The following is a 24737-nucleotide window of genomic DNA, read 5'->3' as shown; positions in this document are numbered from 1 at the left end:
TTGTATTTTAGATGTCCATTTACTTATTTATCCTTACTAAGAAAATTAAAAAATCCTTATATATTTTTCACAAGGGTAGATGTGTAATTTAAACTTTCAGGTTGGCAAAAAGGACCTCCACAGGTCCTTTTTGGCAACCCCAATTTCTGATTACCCCAACCCCATATGTACATTCACCATCTAAACCCAAACACCCATCATCTGTCCATTGCACAAATTTTGAGAACTCAACGGAACATTTACATCTGGGGAACCTTAAACCAAACACCCCCAAAAAGCTAACTTAATTTCTCCTTTGCTTTCTAACTCTGATGAAGTGATGTTGTAGCTCAATGTGCTTTGTGGTTGTGAGAAATAGGGTTCTTGGTCAATGATAGACATATTATCATAGAAGAATATGGTAGGCGTGGATTAATCTTGCTTCAATTCCTTGAGAATATGGTAGGTGTGAAGACACACTACTCCACATGTTGATATATATATATATTTTAGCCTCTGTATATGACATAGCTAAGGTATTATGCTTCTTTGATGACTAAGAAATAAGCTTTATTCCTTTGTAAAACACAGCTAGATGTACTCTTGCAATTGTCTATTGAACCTGCCTAATCACTATTTGAAAAGCCTTGCAATTTATTATCTTCCTTTGCTTCAAATATAATAAATAATTCTTAGTTCCTTGTAGATATCTAAAAATATGTTTAGCTCCTGCAAGATGAAGTTTGTTAATCTTGCTCACAAATCTTGAAATAACACTAAGAACATACCAAGGTTTAAAATTTTGAGCCATATTTGAGTTTTGGTCTTTTGACTCGAATGATACAGTTTTGATACTGTATCGTGCTATGTCTTTCGATACTTATTTATTTATATTATTAATAATAACAATCAACTTTTATTTTAATTAATTATTTGTTTAATTATTAGACTATAATATGTGCATTCTTCCATTTAATATATAGGATTTTTTCAAAATTTGGATGTAAGATATTATATTTAGGCTTAAATTGGATTTTAAATTTTATAATATGGATATAATTTTCTTAAAAATAAAAAAATAGAATTTAATTAGAATTTGTTTCAATCAAATTTGAAAATTTTAATTCAAAATTCTTAAATAAAATAAATTGAAATTTAAAAATTTTTATCCTTCAATTTGAATTGGAGATAATTTTTTTAAAAATTTTCTTGTAAATGTTCCATTTACTACACATCTATTTATTTATTATCATATAATTTTGGTAATATTTTCAATGAAATAAATTTAAAAACTAAAACAATTTAATTTAATAAATTTTGCTTTGCTCAATCCTAATTTTCTCATCCCTTGTTAGCACTATTTTTCACTATCATAAAATTAGAATGCAAAAAAAATCTTTGTTAAGATTAGATACTAAGTTTTATTCAATTTAAATTTTTTTATATTTTACATTATTTCTTTAAAATTTTATGGATACTAATTAAACTAAATTTACTAATATTTTAAATTCTAGTGGTCAAGTGTAAGTTTGTTTAACATTGGGTAGTGTTAATCGAGTGAGTTTAAATTGACCTTAATTTGGATTTATTTTGATTAGTTTAAAATTGAACTAAATAATTTGGTTGAATTGTATTTAATTAGATTGCTTCAATCGTATTTAATTAAATTTTATTATATTTTTAAAATATTAGAAATTATTTAATTAGGATTAGAATTAATGATATTTAACTAAATTTTCTTTTTCTCTATCATTCCCATTTTCTCCCTAATTTCTTTTTTTATTTCTTTTCTTTTTCCCCATTCCTTTTTTCGTGATTTCTTTACTTTGTTTTCCTGATGCTTCCCTTATGATTAGATCTCTTTTCTTTTTTTCTTTTGCATTTTCCTTATTTTTTTCCTATTTTTTCCCAATTCTTCTCCACCCGATGTTCAATTCCTCCCTACTCTCATAGGAATGCAACATTTTGACCAATGTTTTGCCCTCCACCGCTGACTAGAGATGCTTGTCACCTCCAATCATTGGCTTCCATTCCTCTCTCTGGTACTTCTGTGTTCCCGTTATTTGTCGCTTAGCTCTCTTCTTCTTCTCTCTCGCCCCCTCTTTGTTTTACCTCGCCTGTATTGCTATTGTACTCCTCTCCTCCTTTCTCTCCCTTTGTTTTCATTGCTCCTTGTGTCAAAGTGATCTCATACGCCAATCAATGGGTGGAACGGTAAATTTTGTCCATGCCAACTGGCACAACTCAACATTCGAAATCAGACAACATATACAGGATCACGTATAAATAAACTGAGTGACCCAACAAGTTTTTTGTATATAGTATCATCAACCTTCTGAGCTCCATTTTTTGAAAACTTATTATTGACTACCATAGGAGTATAAGAGGCTTTGCAGCAAGTCATATTAAAATTTTCCATCAAATCAATAGCATTTTATTCTTTGAGAGAGATTCTCCCATTCTCTTGCTTCACTTGCATCCCAATAAAATATCTCATATCTCTCTTCTCAAATTGGCTCTTGATGGCTTTCTTAGAATTTTCAATTATCATCAGACTATTGTCCATATATATCAGATCATCAATATAAAAACATCTTATAAGGAAATCTATTGCACCTTTTGTCTTCGCATACAATGATGACTCACTTGGACTTCTCTGCAATCCATTTTTTGAAAATAATTATCAATTTTGCTATTCCATGCCAATTGGCACAGCTCAATATTCGAAACCATGCAACATACACAAGATCATGTTTAAATAAAATGAGTGACCCAACAAGTTTTCTGTATATAGTCTCGTCAACCTTCTTAGTTCCATTTTTTGAAAACCTATTATTGACTACCATAGGAGTATAAGAGGCTTTGTAGCAAGTCATTAAATTTTTTCATCAAATTAATAGCATTTTAATTTTTGAGAGAGATTCTCCCATCTCATATTTGTCATCTCAAATTGGCTCTTGATGGCTTTTTTAGAATTTTTAATCATCATCAGATTATTGTTCATATATATATATCAGATCATCAATATAAAAGCATCCTATAAGGAAATCTATTGCACCTTGTGTCTTCACATACAATGATGGCTCACTTGGACTTCTCTGCAATCAATTTTTTTGAAAATAATTATCAATTTTGCTATTCCATGCTGACACAGCTCAACATTCGAAACCATGCAACATACACAAGATCATGTATAAATAAAATGAGTGACCCAACAATTTTTCTGTATATAGTCTCATCAACCTTCTTAGCTCCATTTTTTGAAAGCTTATATTGACTACCATAGGAGTATAAATAGTCTCATCAACCCAAGGTTTAAAATATCGAGCCGTGCCGGAGTTTCGGTCCTGGACCGGAACGATACAGTTTCGGTACCGTATCGTACCGTGCCGGTATAGTTTCGGTATTTTTAAAATATAAAATATATTAATTAAAATAAAAAATTTAATCTAAATATTTAAAAATAAAAAATAAAATTTTTTTGATAATTTTATAGGTTTTAATAGGGCCTATTTAAATTATCCCGAATTATAACTTTGAACTATAGCTAGGAGTTGATTATTAAAATCTAATTAATACCTAAGTTAAAAAAAAAAAAAAGAATCGCGGTCGCGCGATCGGTGCACGCGCGCGGACGCCGCTGCGCGGAGTGTCGCGGGGCCCCGGCGGCATCGCCGGCTCCGGGCGGTGCCTCCGGCGGCGTCGCCGGCCCCGGGCGGCGCCTCCGGTGGCGTCGCCGGCCCCGGGCGGCGCCTCCGGCGGCGTCGCCGAGGCCTCGCGACGCCTCAGGAGCGTCGCTGAGGCTGCGCGACGCAGCCGGAGGTTCCGCCCGGGGCCGGCGACGCCGCCGGAGGCGCCGCCCGGCCGGAATTCATGTGCCGGCGCTGTGCCGGTGCCGGTGCCGCGGCGGAACGAGATTTTTCGTGCGTCTCGCGCGAGACGGCACGAAATTTCAAACCTTGCTGTGAAGTTCACATACGCGAGCGAAAGAGCACGAAGAAGATAAAGAGGATTAGCCTTCGTATTAGAGAAGAAAATCATACCTTTATTTATCTTTGTGGAATCTTATATAACTACGGAGGTGAAAGGTCTAGGAGAATTTACTTCTGCCTCTTGGTCCTCCAGACTTGAACATTAATGCTTCCACCGCTAGATGTTCGGTTCTCCAAACCTACCTAGACTTCCCTTGGTGCTTTGATATGATTCCCCACTGTTGTTGCGGAAAGTACCAGATAATCGAACTTTGATTTTGATGATGGCACGAGGTTCAAGTTAAGTGTGTGTTTGGACTAACAAGTTGAACTAGTGTGCAGGGAGCACAGAGAAAGTCCTAATTGCGGCTAGGCAAAGGCAAGTCCTGGTCTGGAGGATCAGGCAGAAGACTTAGCAGGTCAAGTGCACCAGGTGCAAGTCCAGGCAGTGTCAGGAGGACTGGGAAGCATGGCAAAATCCAAGCAGGTCAGGAGGACCAAGGCTTGGTGGAAGTCTAGGCGATCAAGAGGATCGGGAGCCTAGCAGCAAATTCCTGGGGGCCGAGGACCATAGCTAAGCGAAAAGTCCAACAAGTCCTTATTGGCAACTCAGGTAAATTCTCCCGAGTGGAGTGGGTAAGGACACGTTCCCAGAGTGAAACTGTAGGCGTCGGTCTAACCCAAGGTTTCATTGGAAACCTGAAGTTAAGATCAATTAACAGTTCTTCGAACTGTTAACCAAATATGTTATTTTGCATTTTGGGACTAACTTGTAATGCAGATTGGAGAGGCGAGGATTTTGACTCTAGGCGACTCTATTCCGTCGAATCCAGGTCGACCGGACAGTCCAGGCGCCATCCACATCCTCCACGTCAGCACGAAGTCGGAATCCAAACGACTCGGGTTCGGATAATCACAACGGAAGTCAAAGTCTATCCATATCCTCCACGTCAGCACGGAGTTGACTAGAAGGGGAATCCAGGTGATTGGAAAGCCGAGTCAGTTGCGAAGATGGCGGATCGGCAGTCTGCGTGGAATCGCCTAGAAGGATAATCAAGCGACTAAAGGCCTTATAAAAGCACGTCGAACAGAGGGTTCGAAGACAACAATTCAAGTCATTTTGAAGTGAGCCGATGGCACCCTGAGCGAAAAGGAACACCCGAGCAGCCGTCGTAACGCCGGAGTCACACTGAAAAGAGTAACATCTTCATCTTCGATTTTGGTAACGATTTAAATTCTTGTATTATTTAATTACGATAAAAGTTTTTATTGTATTGGATTTTGTAATCGTTACAACTCTTTTTCGTAAGGAAAAGAGTTCAATAGTGGATTGCTTATATGTAAATGATCAAAGATCGTGGGCCTTGGAGTAATAGCCATTGGCTGTGAATCAAGTAAAAACAAAGCATGTTTTTGTGTGCTTGTCTTAATTTTGTTTTTACCATTTCCGCTACAAATTACTTTGATTTACGAACGAGCACAATTGATGAGTTTTCAAAAATTGAGGATAAACCGCTAAAAAATAACGATATTCACCTCCCTCTAGCGATTATACGATCTTACAATTGGTATCAGAGTGCGGAGTTCTCGAACCTAGTGCAACCACTAATCGAGATTTATCGAAATCATTTTTGAATTTGTCAAAAAAATTTGGATTCTTTTTAAAAATTTATTTTTTTCTTTTTATCCCGTACTACTAATCCAAGACCAAGTCTTGAAACATTGGTTTTTCTGTCTTTCTATGTGCTAGATCAATGACTCACCAGGAAGTTTTAGCACCGCAAGACCACCTCTGTTCTCAGGGGAGGACTTCACCTACTAGAAAGGTAGGATGGAGTACCACCTTAAGACACAAGTGGATATGTGGATAGTCAGATAGACGGGATTCACAATCCTGACTGACAATGACGGTCTACCATAAACTTGTGAGAAGTGGGATGCAGCTACTAGAAGAAAATTTGAGGCAGACACAAAAGCCACACAAACCCTGCAATGCAGACTGACCAAGGAGGAACTGAATCGAGTCGGGCCCTTCATCAGCGTGAAAGACTTGTGGAACAAGTTAATTGAATTGCACGAAGGTACCTCAAACACAAAGGCCAGTAAAAGAGACCTCCTGATGAACAAGCTCTACAATATCTGGATGATGGATGGGGAGTCGGCGAGCGCACTGCACGCCAAAATCTAGGACATCCTCAACGACTTACACGCAATCGGTCAATCAATGGAAAATCAGGATGTAATTAGGTACGCACTGAAAGTATTTCGAGGAACACTTTAAGGGCATCTATGGTGGATGCTTACAAGGTCTCCAGGGGCCTTTCAAAAATTAAGCTAGATGAAATGTTCTCTGAATTTGAATTATATGAATAGACTAACACCAAAGTGAAAGAGAAAGGTATTGCTCTTCTTGTAGGTACAACAAAGGAAAAGAATATTGATGCAAGAAGTACTTGATCTTGGTAGTGGAAGTCCTGATCTAAAAGATTGGACAAAGGAAAGTCCTAGTTGTAGGCTAGGTAAAGGCAAGTCTTGGTTTGGAGGATCAGGCAAAAGTCTTAGCAGGTCAAGTGCATCAGGTGCAAGTCCATGCAGTGTCGGAGAACCGGTAAGCATGGCCAAAGTCTAATCGGGTATGGTCAAAAGGACCAGAGGGTTGGTGAAGTCTGGGCGGTCAGGAGGATCGAGATTCAGTAGTAAATTTCTGGGGGCCGAGAACCATGGCTAAGCGGGAAGTCCAACAAGTCTAGATGACTTGTTGGCAAAACTTTTCCCGAGTGGAGTGGGTAAGGGTGCATTCCCAGAATGGAACGATATGCATCAAACTAGCCTAAGATTTCGATAAAAATTCGAAGTTAGACCCACAAGGTAAGGATTAGGTTATTTATTTGTTCGTATGCTTGTCTTGTAGGAACCAGGAGCTAGAAGCAAGATGGAGAAAGCAGAGGTGAAGCAAACAAAGGCACCTGAACTAAGCCCGGGGTCAACTCAGGTCAAACCTGAGTCAACTGGTTCCAGTCGACCTGAATAGTGATTCCAGTCGACCTGAATGGTCATTCCAGTCGATCTGAATGGATAAACTCTGCAGAAGCCAAAATTTATCAAGATCCGCCACGTTAGATTGGAGTTGACCTCAATGGTGGTTCCAGTCGACCTGAAGGCCAAGTCAACCGCGGATAAGGTGGATCGGCGGTCTCCGTGGAGTCGACCTGAGATCCATTCCAGTCGATTGGAAGGTGCTATAAAAGGAGGATGGACGTGCACAACCTGAACAATCAACTACAAGCCCTCCTCTCCTTCTAGTGGTGGTTCTGAACACGAACGAGGCCAAACGCTTGCAACTGGGGAAGATCTAGGAGGAGTGTGCGACGCTCAGGACTTCCAGAACGGTGTCAAGTATTTGTCTTTAATTTTTGTCTTGTCTTACTTTTTTCTTATTTATTTTTATTTTTTATTGGACTGTAAGACAGATTTCTCCGCTTCCGAACGAATGTTCGAGAAGGAGACCACTAGTGGACGGACGCCTCTCGTACATAAACCTTGGATGTACTAATCTTGGGAGGTTATGAACCAAGTAAAATTCGTGATTCCCTTGCGTCTTTTACTAATCCGCTGCTTAGTACTTTGATAGAAACGAACGAATAAAAAAGCGACAATGCGCTATTCACCCCCCTCTAGCGTATTACAAGATCCTACAATTGGTATCAGAGCAGACCTGCTCTTGATTGGACTCATAGCCACGAAGCAAGACGACAAAAATGGAGAGGGAACAAGGTACAAATTTTAAAGGTCGTTTCGAATTTTATATAATATGTTTTAAGTGCAGGGAGAGAGGACACTATAAAAGTAAGTATTCTACTCGTAAGAATCGGACAGCACCATCGGCGGCAAAGGAGCAATCGATGTCAGGTGCTCAGAGAAACAAGGATCACATCCAATGCTTCAAGTGCCAAAAACGCGGACATTACAAAAATTGATGTCCGGAGAGGAAGATGGCAGAGAAGAAATCGGAATTAGGAGAAGCGATACCGGTAAGTTTGTTAAATTATGAAAATGTCCCTAGGTTGCATGCTAGATTTAATTTTTCTATAAATTTAGATAATTTTATTGAAAAATTAGATAAATTAAAAAATTTAAATTTAAAGAAAAATTCAAATCTAGATAACTTAGAGAATTTAAAAAATTCAAATCAAGATAAATTAGATAATTTAAAAAATCTAAATCTAAATTTAGTTTAGATAATTTGACCAATTTTAATTTAAAAAATTTAAATTTAGAAAATTTAAATAATTTAACTTATTCAAATTTGAACAATTCAAATTTGAAAAATTTAAATAAACCTAAAATTTTATTAAATAATTATAAATTAAATCAATTAGAAAATTTAAACTTAGATCCTATAAACAATAAAAATTCATCGAATTTGAATAAATTAATTAAAAAATCTAAATTACATAATAATTTAACTAATATAAATTTAACCAATTCAATAATTAATAATTTAGATTTAATTAATCTAGATTTAATGTAAATAAATAAAAATTTAGACTAATTCTTTAACTTATTTAACTAAGATAAGGATAAATTAAATAATTCAACTTTAATTAATTTATTAAATCTAAAAATTAATAAAAATTTATCCAATCAAGATAAAAGTGATAAAAATCAAGATAAGTTGAATAATTTAAATTTACTTAATAATTCAAAATTAAATATTATAGATAATCATAATAATAAGAAAAATTCAAACTCTACCAAAATTAATTGAAAATTAATAAATTAATTACAAAAAATATGAAATTAAATCATAAAAATTCTTACAATAAATCTTCAAACTTTAAAAATACTAATTCAAATTTAAATATTAAAAATAATAAATTAAATAATAAAATTAAATATAATATTATACCCTTTAATTATAAAATAATAAATAATTCTAATAAATTAAATTTAAAATTTAATTCTAAAATTTAGGAAAATAATTTTATAAATTTTAACAAGTCAAATCTAATCTTAACTTAATCTAAACTAAAATTATAAATTAATAATTTAAACTTAAATAAATTTGTTGGTGCAGAAGCACTTGTAAATCGAACCAGGATTTTGATTATGGAACTAAAAAATCACGGTTTTGCGGCAGTTATTTAGCGGCGGTTCTTAAAACCGCCGCTATTATCCTTTTTCCCGGCGGTTTCAATTAACCGCCGCAAAAAGAAATTTTTAGCGGCGGTTATTTAGCGGCGGTTCTTAAAACCGCTGCTATTATCCTTTTTCTCGACGGTTTCAATTAACCGTCGCAAAAATAAATTTTTAGCGGCAGTTATCTAGGCTGGTTTTTAAAACCGTCACTATTATCTGTTTTTGCGGCGGTTTCAATTAATCACCGCAAAAATAAATTTTTAACGACGATTATTTAACGGTGGTTATTAGCGGCGGTTCTTATAATAACCCTCCTTCGCTGAACTGCTGCCCTAGCCCTTCGCCCTTCCTCGTTATAATAAGGTCGCGCCGCTTCTTCTCCTTCACCGAAGTCGCAGCCCTTCGCCCTTCGCCCTTCGCCCTTCTCCTCTCCCGGCGGCATTTTCCCTCTCTTCTTCTTCTTCCACCGAAGCAGCACCGGCCAAAGCTTCTCCCTCAACAGCTCGTGACTTCCGCAAGACAAGCCCGCACCAGCCGACGCCGCCCATCTATTGCCGCCACAACGCCGCAGCCCCTGCGCCGCCCGGAGAAAACGCCGGCCTTCCCCTCTTCTTCATTGGTTGCCGCCCACCGTCACTGATCTCCTTGGAGCAGAGCCGCGATCCCTCATCGTCAGCCGCCGCCTGGGCGAAGCTGCCCCTGCTGCCACAAGCCGCCGCCGCACACAGGAGAAAGCCCGACTGCCCTAATTCGGGGTGGTACTGCACATAGCTCCTTTTCTTGTTGATAATCCTGGTGGTACCACTCGTGATCAGCCCCGGCACCTTTGTTCCCGCATCTCCTCCGTCTTCGCGAGTCCGATCATCGTCGCAATCGCTTCGATCCAGGGAAGGAGGGTTTGCCCTGTGTGTTCTGGTTGAGGTAAGTTCTGGTGTGTGTCAAAATTTTGATTCTTGTAATATCAATTTCCTGTTCACATGATTTTCGTTAGGTCTCGGAATTCAGTTCTTTGCACTAGGATTTGCGATTGTCTTTACTAATTCATCACTTTCTTTTAGTTCGATTGATGTAATTTTTTCAGCTTTTACTGATTGATACTTCTGTGTTTGTTCTTGCAGGTTGATCGATCTCGGATTGTTTTCGTGTATCCATGTGCTTTCTTGCATCATGCCTTTGCATTTTGTTCACCCAACCTTCTACATGGAAAATCTTTTGTTTTGTCATTAACAGTTAAATATATGCTTCAAATTGATTTAAATCACACATATTGCTGAATGGTATCATTTATTTATGTAGCTGGTCGATCCTATAGACAAAACAGTGGATAGAGATATAACTCTTGTTAAAGAACTGGGTTTGAAACTTATCTATGCTATGAATACTCATGTGCATGCTGATCATGTCACAGGTACGGGTTTGATAAAGGTAAGCTATCATTTGTAAAATTATATACTTGAGCATTTTTTTTCCGTTCATATGGCAGCATCAAAATACTTGTGTTATTGATTTTCATAATAAGCATGTCATGAAATTTCCAACTTAAATATTGACTGACTAAATACCTTACAGAAAAAGATGCCAGGGGTAAAGTCTATGATATCTAAAGCAAGCACCACACAAGCAGATCATTTGGTTGATCATGGTGATAAAATATATTTTGGTGACCTTTTTCTGGAGGTAGGAAGTTCTTGGTGTTGAGCAGATAAGTAGACTTTCAACTTCTAAACTTTTGTTGGTTCTTTGTTGCATATGGCTTGTTTCTAGTCCATATCTCTTGCACATTTTTGTATTGGACATTGTCCGAAAAGCCCAACACACTTCTCCTCCAGCCGATGCGCACAAGGAAGGCAATCTTCCTTCTTGCAAGAGGTTGGAAAGGAATCGGTGCTAGAGGATGAAGATGGAAGGAAATCAAGATCGTATCTTCTTCATCCGATTGTCTCGTGCACGAATAAGGTAGGAGATGAGATCTTTTCCTTGATCGAGCAGGCATGTGAAGAAGGAAAGAAATTGGTCGGTGCTAGGGTTTTTTGAGGTTCGGTTCTTTAAGAAGGGGAGGCTGTCGGTTGTGGAAGGTGTGTGAGAACCTTGTTTCTACCTCTTCCTTGTCGTCACCACCTTAATCTTTTCAGCCCGAGCTCAAGGAAGAAGAAGACCCTCTGTTCCGATTTTTTTTCTCTTCCTGTTTTGGTCACCGAAAATCTCTTGGGCTGCCAAAGTTCGTGTGGTGTTTTGCTGACAGCTACCGGAGCTCCTTATTGCTTGCTGCCACCGGCTAAAAACCTTGGTGGAGCTGCTACCAGAAGAACCTTGCTGCCCAATATTGCTGCCGAAATCCTGATTTCGGAAGCGTCCATCATTACCGGAAAGGCTTCGGTATCGTGCCTTTGAGAGATCACCGGATATTAGTTTACTAGCGATCATTAGAAAATCCTGAAAACGAAAGCAACATGTTTTGTTGCACATTTTCGATATTAGAGTATTCTTCTATATCGACCATTGCTGATTCACGGCTAGTACCGCGACCAGCAACACTACTCGTGCTTGAGAAGTCGTCCAGACAAAACTTGGCGTGGATCATCGATAGAGGCAGACTTCAAGGAAGTTGCTCAGTTCATGTCATTTCCACTGAACGTCATACGTCAGGTATATCTAGAATAAATTTGTTATTCTAAAATTTTAATTTCTAGCTATTGCACAAACTCTATTGTATCTTGCATGTGTGGTTGCGAATGTTGTAATAATTTAGATTATTATTTACTTTTCTTCCCCTGTGTATGTTTTTGAAATGAATAAACACGCGCAACGCACCGGGTCGATCCCAACATGTCGGGGCTTGGGAGACCTATGTTGTTGTGAGGGGCGTTGGCTAAGCATATGGGGTCTTGATTGGACGACGGCCCACACTAATTCACCTGAGCTACATCAGTTATGTATTATTTTATTTTTCGTTAAAATTTTTTAACTCAGGAAGATTATAACTCCTGGCTCCACCACTAGTAATAGTAATTTAAAATTTATAAAAGTATAATTTTTATTAAAAGAATAGACAAAGCGTCAATGAGGATCCTTAAGTTCACACATCTTCAGAATTATTTTAACTTCTTTTGATTTTAGTAAAATTGATAGTAAGTCAGATTTCGATGTTCTGTGGTGGTGGTTGCAAAAGACTCAAAGTTTTTCCATCCTCTATATTATTGTAAAAAAAATTCTAATTTATCCAATGTCAACCGTTGCTGTAGAACATATGTTTAATTTTATAGGTAATATATTGGATGAATGACAATCTACTTTGTCTCATAACTATTTGAAAGTATAAGTATTACTTGATAATTGGATGAAAGTTATATAAAGAATATAAAGAATACTTTCAGACAATGAGATAGAAGACTTTAATACCGAAGGAATTAACATTACCGAAATGAAAAATGAAAATAATAACACCACTTTCTAAGATAATAAATGTAAAAAAGATACGCGAACTATGTAAATTTTTATTCCACTATACTTTAAAAAGATACATAAACGTCTTAAATAAATACAAGACTTTTTTATATTTTATATTTTTATAAATTTATAATTTTTTAAAATAAAAAATAATAAGTTTAAACCATCATAAATCATAAATCGAACCATAATTGATGATTTTGAACCATAAATTATAATCATCTTGGATGATTAAAATCAAAAATTGATATTTAAAAGCATCGAACTGATAATTCTAACCCGTCGAACTGTAGCGGGTAGGTCAAATTCACCAACAACATGAAAAAAATTGCAAAAATATGGCATCATTAAGCAACACAAGAAAGTGGCAAGCAAATTGGCATCCTATACGTGATCACAAAGGTTGCACGCCCCTCAATTTCAGCATCACACGCACAGATGTCCCTACACGACTAAGAAAAGGTGGTCATAAATCAGTGGCTACATGCAACAATCACAGTTTCTGCATCGATCAGCATGTTGCACACAGAGCCCCTTAAAGCTCACGCTCAACGAATGTCTCGACTTCACTATTCCACCGTTCCATCGACTGGAGGCACCAGTTTACTGACAAGCTTTCAGTCGCCATGTGGTGGCAGGTCTGCTTATGCACTGTGCTTCTCAAACTTTCAAAGCATTAATCAGAGCTACAGATCGAAAGATGATAGAGAATGACTCACCAACAACTACAGTTCGAACTTCCTTATTTCATACGAATAGGCTATTCCCTATCCCTCTGTAGCTAAAGTTTAAAAATCATTACAATCCTTGATGGGTCCGTGAAACGTTCAAGTTCAAACTTGTGCATCCTTACGACTTGCTTGAAGCCGTGAATAAACCTGGAAGACAACTATAAGAAAGATGCTGCATGACAGTTACATAAACGGCTAAACCTACACATTACTTGTAGAATACCATCAATCGACACAACTCAGCAAATCAATGAGGTCATTGTGCCAGCTGACCGAATTTTCCATTCCAAAGCACTGCCTAGGGTAAGAGTTGCTAGCTATCTGAGTCTTCGACCGCTATCTTAAACCAGCATCAGCCCACAAAATCATGGAACATTTGGGTTCCAAAGGGCCTCATTTGCTGTGGATTTTGCTGCCCACCCTCGTGCTTCAATCCCAAGGTCAACGACACTGCTTCAATGCCACCAATGTCCATTGCCTGCTGATACGTCGCAAAGCTCATCAGGCCATCATCCATGCTGGCCAGCATCTCACACTCCTTGACCCTCGATCTCTTGTCACCTTGCCACGACTCCAGATTCTGGCAGCTGTCATTGTTGAAGACAGGATCCATGGAAGTGCAGCTCATTGGTCCAATACATTGCGGCTGTAGCTTTGAATTGCTGGCGGAACACGTTCCGTCATCTGTCATGGGCCTTGCACCCCTTGGGTTGCCTGAATTAAGATCCATGCCGCCCATTCCCTTGGTCTCGAGCATATGAATCTCTTCTATCATAGGTTTCCATAATCTCACTCGTGCATTTATGAACCAGTTTGAAACCTGCAGAGTTGGTAACTAAGATAAATAACTAGTAGCAACTCAACTAGCATGAGTGGAAAACCATACCACTCGTAAGACACGTAATTAACAAAATGAACCACATAGTAAGCTATTGCATCCTAGAGAGAATCCTAGAAATGAAAGACAATACCTGATTCCTCGACAAGCCAGTCTGAGTCGCTAGCATGTGCTTATCTGTATCAGTTGGATATCTAGAAATGGAACATAAGTGAATTCTAAACTGAGTCAATGCTTGGGATATAACCATCAAAAAGAAGCATGAATAGGAACACTCACGGGTGAAGGAAGTGCTCAAATAACCAGGCCCTTAGAACAGACACAGAGCGCTCTGGTAGCCCCCTCTGTGGCCTCCAAACAGGCTGATTATTGTCCATGAAACCTAGAGTAGTACTATTTTCACCCAGCTTTTGTTTCTGAAGACTTTGATCAATGTACTTCAGCCGTGCAGTTGCCATAGAACTAGGCAATGAGATGAATTCCTCACCAAGAGCTTTGCTTACATGCCTTATCTGATCTGATATGGCATTTTTTAAACTCCTGAAATATTTTGAGATGGCCTTGAGGGCCAGAGAAGAGTATGGTGTTGCAGAACTGAGGCCAGCAACAGACTCAAAGGAGGAAACCACCATTTGCATTTGTTGGTGGTACTGTTTGTATCTTCGACATACCTACACAATTGTAAGTGCAAGGTACTGGTGAACAAGTACAGAAACTTCAGTTAAGATACTAGTAGAAAGTAGAAAGCAAAACAAGTAAACCAGAATTGATAAGGTAACATAAAATGTCATTGGATGCTTTTTATTATCTGCAATTCCTTCAGAATTCAAAATCAAACTTTCATCCAATAGTCAAAATATAAAAGCACATATCAGAAAATAAAGGACAAAATAGTTCAACCTTCTTGATGAAAATAAGGGACAAATCTATCGTCACAAGAACATAAAATTTACAGGTTTGAAGGTAGAAGTGTAATTAAAACAAGGCAAATTATAAAAAAAATAGTATCAGAGAAAATTGAAGGAATCAAAGCAAACTGTAAATATTAGTTTAGAGCAGTACATCTGTTTAGATAAAACCATAAATAAGCAAACAAAACTTAGTATCTGGATAAACAATAAAGAGAGAGCGAATTAGCATGTACAAAAATTTTATTTACTACGAACTTATTGGATTACAGTCATATTATCTAATTCATGAAACTCCAAAAGCCTACCATTTTATATATATATATATATATATATATATATATATATATATATATATATATATATATATATATATATATATATATCAGACTTCAAGAAAGAGCGACATTAGCAATGTTACTTTTCACTATAAGAAAGACAATATTCAACATCAAATTCATTAGTGACTAGAATTTATAAAAATGAAATTATAGCTAGAAGTTCAATGATAAAACACTATAAAAGCCCAACAACCAACCACCATTCCTGCCAAAACTTTTTATTCTGATTATCATCCACATTCAAGATAGCATCATAAATTTTTACGAATCAACTGCAAATTGTTAGTCACTTAGGTTTTCAATCAACAACCAATAAGAATAGTGACACTGCCACTACATGACCTAATGGATTTCAATCAAGAAATAAGACAATTACAAAATATGATTTGGCATTATATCCTCATGCAACCTGATCAAAATAGACAAGGCCTACATTTTTCCTCTGGTAGTTGATCGGGTGTAAAGGTGTCTCTCAAATTAAGAGAAAACTTATTGCCTCACTTGAACTAACTTTGAGCAGTGTAACCACAATTTACAGTCACACTTGCAGTAAGTCAGTTCAGGTCATTGTCTATCATGATATACAGAGCAGGTTTCTCATAATTAGAGAGAATCAAAACCTAACACTGAACTTGGACAATCCTGGAAAGCACATATGAAATTATGAACAATAATATACTAATACATTATCTTCAATTCAAGAGATAAGATCTCAGCACAGTCAAATTAAGAATTGTCTATTCCTTAGAAGCAGATCAGATTCAAGCAACTGGATGGAGATTCTCAAGTATCTCTATTTCCAAGAGGATCGTAGAAGCAACAAGATGACAACCCTAAGGATAGCTCATCCTTGAAAAAGGAAATTGGCAGTTGAAGGTTTGTGAAAGTGTTGGTTGTTCAACATGAATATTCTAATTGTCTGATATCAATCCATATCACCCAAGTGGGATCAGTATTAGCATGGTCAATCTAATCAATATCAAGAAAATGTTGATCTTATAAAAATTGCAGAAGTTTTTAAAACAATCAGGATTCAAAAGGATTACCTAAACAAGAGTCAAATTCCACTAAAAACCCAATAGAAACAACTGAAACTTGGTCCAACTGAAAGCAAAAATAGGGATTGGTTGAAATTTGTAAGAATTAGATTGATTCCCACCGGAAATTAAAGGATTTAGCAAACATGTTATCAGGGCCGATTTGTATCTAGGAAAGGCATGCGAGAAGGAAAACCTCTTCTCTCTTGAATTTAATTTATTTCTCAACCAAGCATCTAATCTTCACCTTCAGGCTTATTGTTGATTTGGATAAACCCTACACACCCGATTCAGTTGTGACTAATGCCCCAACTGATCAATATAATATAAAATATGAAATAATAATATTAATATTATTTAATAACTTTATTGTAATAAAATAATTTTAACATTTATTGTAAAACATTTTTAGTATTTATTGTTTATTAATGATCAATTACATTTACAATTAGAGTGATACAATTTTATATTACTAACTAATCAAATATTTGATAGTTATACCATGCATTATGTTTTATGTTATAAACTATTTGATATTCGATGAAATAAAATATAGATTCTAACATGATAAACACAATTTGTTATCTCATATACAAACCTTTTCTAAATTTTATTTAACACTTCTAATATCTCTGATCTCACTAATACAATATTACCTTTTTTTATCATGTAATCTGGACAATAATACCTATTTTGACAAGCATGATTTATCATGCCATGAATATGAAGACTAATTAGGCTCATAACACTTATGGATAATTGAAGAAAAACTACAACATACATTGACAATCCAACTAATTCATGGCCAGAATCGTGGTCATTTCAAGGATTTAGAATAATAGGTGAATATTAAATCCTAAAAAAATAAACTCAATATTACAAAACATAAACAAAGTGAAAGAAGAGAAGCATAACGAAATACTACAGGTTAATTACTTTATTCATTATTATAGGTCAAAGTTGAAGTCATGGTAGGCATATGCATAGTCCATCCACAACATAAATATAGTAGTTACATAAGACTCCTACTAAATAATTTGATTATCATCATAACCACAATCACATTTTTCTCTATTAGAATTCAAAAAGGAGATTCACCTGACTAATACATGACCAATATAAATGAGACAAAAAAAAAAACCCTGCAGATGCACCAACATAAAGCATGATATCTCAACATTTGGTATATATTCTATTGCCATTTAGTTTAAGCAATAATCTACCCATCTGATATTATTTTTTTACCAATAAGAATAAAGCATAGGGAACTAATTAGATAGAAAATGCAATATAATACAAATAACCAAAACATTTTTTGTTAAATGTCTGATTTGTAAGAAATTGTTGAATGAAATAAGAAGATTAATTAATTATAAAGTTAAAACACCGTTAGAAAGCACATTTCTAAATAGTACATAGACCTGAACCATATTTTCTTATCAAACTATTTTTGCATTTGCCAACTTCAATGTATGCAGCAAGTACCTTATACTATAAAGTGCTAGACCTGGATAAAGACAGGCAGATATGTTTATAAGTTCAATATTATGTCTGTGTAAAATAATCAAAATACAAAAAAGCAGATAATTAAGAAAGACAAAATTACAAACTCACAATACTATCAAAAGGTTTAGAGAATATATAAGCAATTTACTACAAAAAAAAATGGAGTCAATCAAAATGAGGCAACAATGACCGATGTACAGTAAGATAACCTGGCCTCCAATTCTTTTATTCGTGCCATGCAAGCTAAACTATGATTGACTAAAAGTTTTTCTTATACAAGAACAGCCTCTACGAAGAACAGAAGTCAACAGAAAAGAATGAAAAGGATCCTATCAAATCCTACTCTTCCAACTATTAAATAATGTTGGAAATTTTCATAAACACAGCTATACAATAACTATTGCATCGATTGTACACCTACAGGGAATATTATACCAACCAAAGTAGACCTACCAAGCCATTTTAAACGTATAGTCAAAATCAATCAATCAATCACCTCAACTCCAAAGTAATGTAATCTAATTATCATATATGATACGAGGGAAAATAACACATCAGATAGATATTTGAATAAGGAAAATCGATTTTTTTTTTTGTGTGTGAAAAGCAAAACTTAGTGAAATTGTAAACCAACCTCTTCTTGCATTTGGAGCAGCTTTGTCTTCTTTTGTTGGAACTCCGGACTGTGAATCTTGGAGGAAGCAGTGGAAGTACTCCCGGCATTTTTTTGCTCAACGCGAGTATCGTCTGGAGCCGAGCCATACAATGCCGACGTCGATGCTGCACTAGCACAACCGATCGATTCGCTCTCCTTCTCAAACGCCGGATCCATGGCGCTGTAGCACCGTTTTGAGAATTTGGACCCGGTCACTGCGCTGCAGAATTCGTCGAGCAGCAGTTGCGCAGGCCTCAGGAACCGGGAGTTCTTCAAGATGGTCGCGTAGCCAGTGAAAGGCCCCAGAGGGCCAGCGCCGCGGCCCACCACGTCTTGCAGCGATCCACTGTTGCCGCCGAATTCTCTGTCACTGACCGGGTTTTTTGTGTACGCCGAGGAAGATCTTGCAGCAGTGATCGATGCTAGGGTTAATGACAAGCCTCGTGATGCTCCTCCCGCATCGGTTCCTCCAACGCCGATTGTTGAGTCAACGCCAGTCCACTCCACGGGCACGTGTGCCCTTGCGCCCATCAAGGGAGCAGCACCTCCCTGAGTGTCACCGGTGTAGCCTGCCAAGAAATGCAGCTCGCCGCTGCCACCGCATCCGTCGACCGTCGACCACGAGCTAGGTGGGGTCTGCGCGATCCCGGACGGCAAGTCTGTGGCAACTGTGTCATGGATCCCGGTCATAAAACCGCTGGGTTTGGACTGATGGTAGTAGAGATGAGAGTACGGCGCCGCCCAGTCGCACGTGAACTGCGGCGGCTGGAGGGCGGTGCCGCCCAGGATCATGGCAGCCGATGGGGCTCCCAGAGGAACTTGACAACCGGAAGCGGAGAATTCGGCGGCGGGGGCCGAGGCCGTGGAAGGAAGCATGACCGAGTCGAGGCCAAGGCCTGCGTCGCCGCCGGGGGTTTGGAAGTGATCGGACTGGACGCGGAGTTTGTCACGGCGGCTCTGTTGAGCGACGTGGGTTGCGGGTCGGAAACCGCTCATGCCGATCCCGCCGCAGTTAGTGGTGGTGTTGGTGATGGTGGGTCAAGAGACATGGATTGGTGGTAGATTAATTCAGGAGAGAGAGTGCGAGGGCCCGAGAAGAGAAAGGGAAATGCTGGGGCTTTTAGAGGCCAATAATTTGAGAGGCTATTTATATATGCAATCCACCTGTATCTTCTGCTCCGAATCAAGAGAAAGTACAAGGCCAGATCACAGGATGGCGAAGACTGTAAAGAGAGTGAGAGAGAGAGAGAGAGAAAAACCAACAAGGGATTGCGATGGTAGCTTTGAAGATTCCAATTACACGAAAGGTAGGGCAGCAGCAATACTGCAACTAGACGCACAGCAGCGGCAGCAATGGCAGAGGCAGGGCAGGATGTGAATGTGGATGAGAGGAGAGGAGGGCTTTTATATGTGGCTTACTACAGGCCGTTCACCACAACACTCTCCTTCCTTGATCCCGTCACCATGCGAGCGCACTGTTTGTATGCGCGCGCAAAGTAGACGTTGATCTTTCTTTCCTCTTCCGCTCATCATTTCATTAGCAAAAGCGCTTCGTGGTTAGCAACGGCAGACGCAGAATGCCACGAAAGGGGTAAAAAACACGCAGTAGAGAACAAAACGGCAGGGAATAACATTGCTTTCTCTTTCTTGGTGGCAGAGGGAGTGAGAGAAAAGGAAAGCTAAGGCGAAACGCAGGAACCAAAAGATCTCGAGCCGTAACGTTGTCTATGGACGGCCGAGATCGAGTACCCGGTGACGCCGTCCGTACCAGCGCGGTTTCCCCACACGAAACCATCGTCCTCCTCTCGGTGCCCCCCCCCCCCCCCCCCCCCCTCCCTTTTCCGCCCGCGACACCCGACGACACCCGAGAACCTAAAACGACGTGGACGGACTCAACCGGGGGGTTCGACGACACCCGAGAACCTAAAACGACGTGGACGGACTCAACCGGGGGGTTCGGCGAAGGATGACGTCGTGTGAGGTGGGTCCCGGATTACCGGGAAACGGGGGCGACTCCACCGACTGTAGCAGAGATCTTTTGCTTCCGGGTCGAGTCTACGTCTTCCACTCTCATCTTTTTCCGATTCCCGATGAGCTATCTATCGCCCCAGCCACTGTGCTTACATGTACGGACACACCTCCCTCTACGACTGACTACAAATGCAAACATGTGTCGTGCTGCTTCTCAGATTCACTATCGTTTGCTTGCCTAAACTCTCACACGGTTAGCTCCGCTCCACTGCAGCAGGATTACTTGCTCAGCTAGGGGTCGTATTATTTAGTAGCAGCACTGGCAGTGGTAGCGAGACTTGAATGCTGTCTGCTGCCTCGACATTGACGAGGGCAGAGTTTAACTCGCTGTTCCGAAGCGAGTGAATTGACCGTGAGGGCGACAGCGTAAGGAATATGGACGAGGTGACCTTAATCTGACGCGAGGCGTTAATGAGATCACCATGGGGGATTAACCGAGTAAAAGAAGGGGAGGGGCATTAAATTGAGTGTAATGATTAAGAAGGAAGCCTGGGAATGTGAAGCGGAAGGAGGGGGAGGACGGTGAGCGGCATACAAGGAAGGAAGGAATCGGCTTGACCGCCCAATGAATGCGGCGAGCGACTTGCGTTGCGTGCGGATTTAATGCGCATCGACGCGATTGGACGGCCGAGATATTATGCGTGTCGCGGGCTCATGGTTTGCTGCAATTTTCAGAGGGCCCAAATATAAAACTCATAAATAAAAAATCAGTAATTAGTAGCGAAAATACTTTTTTAATAAATAAATTAGTTAAAGTGAAAAAGTATTTTTTATTCTATTTTTATTGAAAAAAGTATTATACAAAATTATTCTAATTTATTAAAATTACCTGGCAATTTTAATTTAACTAAATTTATATGTAATAATTTTAATTAAAATTATTACACATGATAGTTATTGCTATAATAAAAAAATAAGATGAAGTGTATTTTAAATATTCATGCATGTCCTTTTCACGGTGATAAAAATAAGTGGCGTTTTTTTCTTTAAAAAATAACATTTAAGTGTTTTATCAAAGTACAAAAAATATTTGATGAATTTAGGTTATTGTACAGGGAGCAAACGAGGTTGAAAATGAGTGATAGGTCCGTAGAGGGTTCCCACGTTAGCTTGTATGATTTATACAAGTGTAACAGTAGGAAAGATAGTGCCGGACAAGGGGCTATATATTGTATAAATATTGGCACGAGAAGTACATGTATAAAAGTGCTTTATATTTTCATTGGTTAGCTTTTGAATTAACGATCAGTATGGCTTCTATAAATGGTCGGTTTTAAGTATCTTCTTTTGTATTTTGTTAAAAGCTAAATAGAGGAGGAAGGCCAGGTGTAACATGGAACCTTAATAAATATACGTAAACTTATTCAGAATAGAATTGATGTGGTGGTGAAATCCGCGGGTACAGGAGTTAAAAATGATGTTGTGGAAATTGCCATTAGTGTCAGATGTTGAGCTAGAGGATAACAAAGCACGAACTTAATGATGTGCAGGTTGAAAATGATGCGGTGAAAATTTGCTACTGGCGTTGAATGTTGAGTTGGACGATCACGAAGCATGAATTGGATGATGACGAGGTTGCTGGGATGGGAGCAGTCTTATAGTAACAGTCCAATTTGGTGTTCGATTTATTAAATATTTACTTAATATATATAATTCTAATTAAATAAATAAATTTAAATAATTTATTAAATTAAATAAATAAATTTGAATATATGTCTATTTAATTTTCTTAAATAATATTCATGAACAACGTTAGTGAATTATATTTATCAATAAAATTATTATCAATATACTAAATAAATAAATAAAATTTAAAATAAATAAATAAATTTATATTATCAAATATAATATTCAATCAAACAAGTTTAATATAAAAATTTTAAATACTCAAATAAATTTAAATTGAGAATTAAATAATATCTAAACAAACTAATTTCAAGTCAAGTTTGAACCAAACTTATATTCATAAAAAAAACAACCAAACCAAGCTTAAACAATCATTTTCATGACTAAATTTATTTTAAATTCAGCTTAGCTTGACTCTCTTATCTTATCAAACAACTTTGAACATTACAAAGCTCGATTTAGTTTGACTCATTTACGACCCTAACGATTTGTATATTGTAGCACAAAGTACTAGTGTGCATGAGATTGCTTCCTTTTAATGCACATATCTGAATATCTATAAGTGTATATAAGTAGGAAACCACATCTAAGTAGGACTTGTAAGTGAGAAATTATCTTCAAGTATGACATGTAATTGTAAGGGATCATATCTCCAAGTATCACCTAGAACTACAAGAGTAAAAGACATAGGTAGCATATCTAGATTTGACCCGTAAAGCCAAGAGCAAGCGCGAGATGGAAGGTCATGCCTAGGAAGGGCCATGTGAACAATCGTCAAGAAATTAGGAACATTAAAACTTGGAAGTTCAAGCAAATCAAGAGCTTGAGCAACTCAAACAGTAGAGTTTGAGACTCAGACAACTTAGATTAAAGAGCATGGTCCATTCAGAAACTTAATAACTTGAGCAACTCAAACTAGAGAGCTTGGAAACTCGAGCAACTTGGATTGGAGAGCTCAAGCAACTCAAAAAGACTCAATTTGGAAGATTAACCTATAGATATTGATATACTTGATATGGTAGGTCTCACCCAGTCCGATGTGGCGGGGAAGGTCAATAGTTCGCCCTACCTGGCCGGTCTCGGGGTCCACGGTCCTTGTCCCGGGGTCTACAGTCAGGGAGGTCTCGCTCGATCCCACGTGGCCGGGAAGGTCAATAGTTCGCCCTACCTGGCCGGTCCCAGGATCCACAATCCCGGCCCTAGGGTCCGAGGCCGAAATGGTCCTAGGAACTTAGGCTCGTTCACCTGAGAACAGTCCGCTCACACAAACTTCCTTACCCGGGTCATGGGACCCGATACTCTGCTCACCCGGCCAGACCTTGTGGGAAACAAACTCGGAGGTATAGATTACCACGATGGGTCTCGGCATCATCTTGCCCGGCCCGCACGGGCCTTTCGCTTGTCCACCCGGGATGGCTCGATTACAGCCTGACCCAGGTATATCCCACACTACCGGAGTGTTTCCCGGGCAACCCATCCCGGCTTGCTCAACCCATTCCACCTAGCCCCGCCATGCATCTTGCCCGGCTATTCCGTCACAACACACGACCTACCAGGCTGGATTCACAGTCTTCTTGCTCGGCCAGCTCGGGCCTTTACTCCTCTTACCCGGGACAATACGGTTTCAGCCATTCCTGGGTCCGCCTCGCTCCCCTATGACGTTTCCCGGGTAACTCGTCACCGGGCTCATCTCAGCCGACTTAGACCAGATGTCTGCCCTGCCCGGCCATTCCATTATTACATGTCATGTGCTCGGTTGATACCCCTCATGGTTGTTCCCCGGTAAGCCTCTTAACCTGGTCGCCCATAATCGACGTATGCATGTTGCTCAATCTGCCTGGTCCGTTCGACCATTTACTTTGTCCATTTCACCCGGTTAAACCCAGTCCTCGCTGGTCCCAGGTACCTTTTCCACTCCGATATCAACCCATGCTCAAGTCCTACTAACACTCAACTGCAATACAGACAGCCAAGCGTGCGAACGGCCGTGCAAGGGAAGGCTGCGTCCATGTCTCCACGTCTCATCCTGTCATTGCTGCCATCATCCTACTTATGGCTAAACGACAAAGGTGACGTGCAGCATCTCACCGCAGAGCAGTTATAGGAGTATCGCCCCTGTCTTCTAGATACCATTCTATCGGTGCAGTTGTCAGACACATCCAAGTTTGGTCCCCCCAGATACCACCACAGCCTGCCCCCTGCCAGATGGAATGTTCTCTTCGAAGGTATATTAATTCTCATGCAGGTTTTAAGGAGGGATATCCAATCTCTTGCATTCTGACTACTACAACTGTTCTTACTACCGCTATTTTCTCTTCACCGGAGAACTGACTTGAGCGTCGGAGTGGCCTGCCGGGATCCCCCGGCGCCAGCTAATCCGTTCGTTCGTATTCATCTTGCAGGTCCCCCTCCTACCCGGGCCCGCATCGGTTGAGGTGGCATCTTCTTGACCGGTGGGTTAACTGTCGTCTGTGGGAAAACTGAGCTGAACGACGCGATGGTCACCACTAGACGCACCACCGATAACC

At 38.9% G+C, this 24737-nt stretch overlaps 1 protein-coding gene across 1 annotated transcript; it reads right to left on the bottom strand.

The window, feature by feature from the left end:
• Nucleotides 1-13619: 13619 nt before the first annotated feature.
• Nucleotides 13620-19548, bottom strand: LOC141843700 (BEL1-like homeodomain protein 8). Its single transcript, XM_074731749.1, has 4 exons — nt 18532-19548; nt 14385-14776; nt 14239-14299; nt 13620-14087 (listed from the first exon to the last, which is right to left on the bottom strand). The coding sequence occupies exons 1-4, from the start codon at nt 19546-19548 to the stop codon at nt 13620-13622; spliced, it is 1938 nt and encodes a 645-aa protein (XP_074587850.1).
• Nucleotides 19549-24737: the final 5189 nt, after the last annotated feature.

Source organism: Curcuma longa, chromosome 12 (assembly GCF_044706935.1).
Source record: "Curcuma longa cultivar G26 ecotype Majalengka, Jawa Barat chromosome 12, ITB_CL_G26_1.1, whole genome shotgun sequence".
Lineage (NCBI taxonomy): Eukaryota > Viridiplantae > Streptophyta > Magnoliopsida > Zingiberales > Zingiberaceae > Curcuma > Curcuma longa.
The sequence above is the reverse complement of the archived record's forward strand: the minus strand, read 5'-3'. Positions and strand labels throughout refer to the sequence as shown.

Excerpts from the sequence above, each read along its gene's own strand:
- LOC141843700 (XM_074731749.1), bottom strand. The coding sequence starts at position 19,548 with ATGAGCGGTTTCCGACCCGCAACCCACGTCGCTCAACAGAGCCGCCGT. Across the intron at positions 14,777-18,531 it reads TGCTCCAAATGCAAGAAGAG|GTATGTCGAAGATACAAACA; the intron begins GTTGGTTTACAA and ends ACAATTGTGTAG. Across the intron at positions 14,300-14,384 it reads TTTGAGCACTTCCTTCACCC|ATATCCAACTGATACAGATA; the intron begins GTGAGTGTTCCT and ends TTCCATTTCTAG.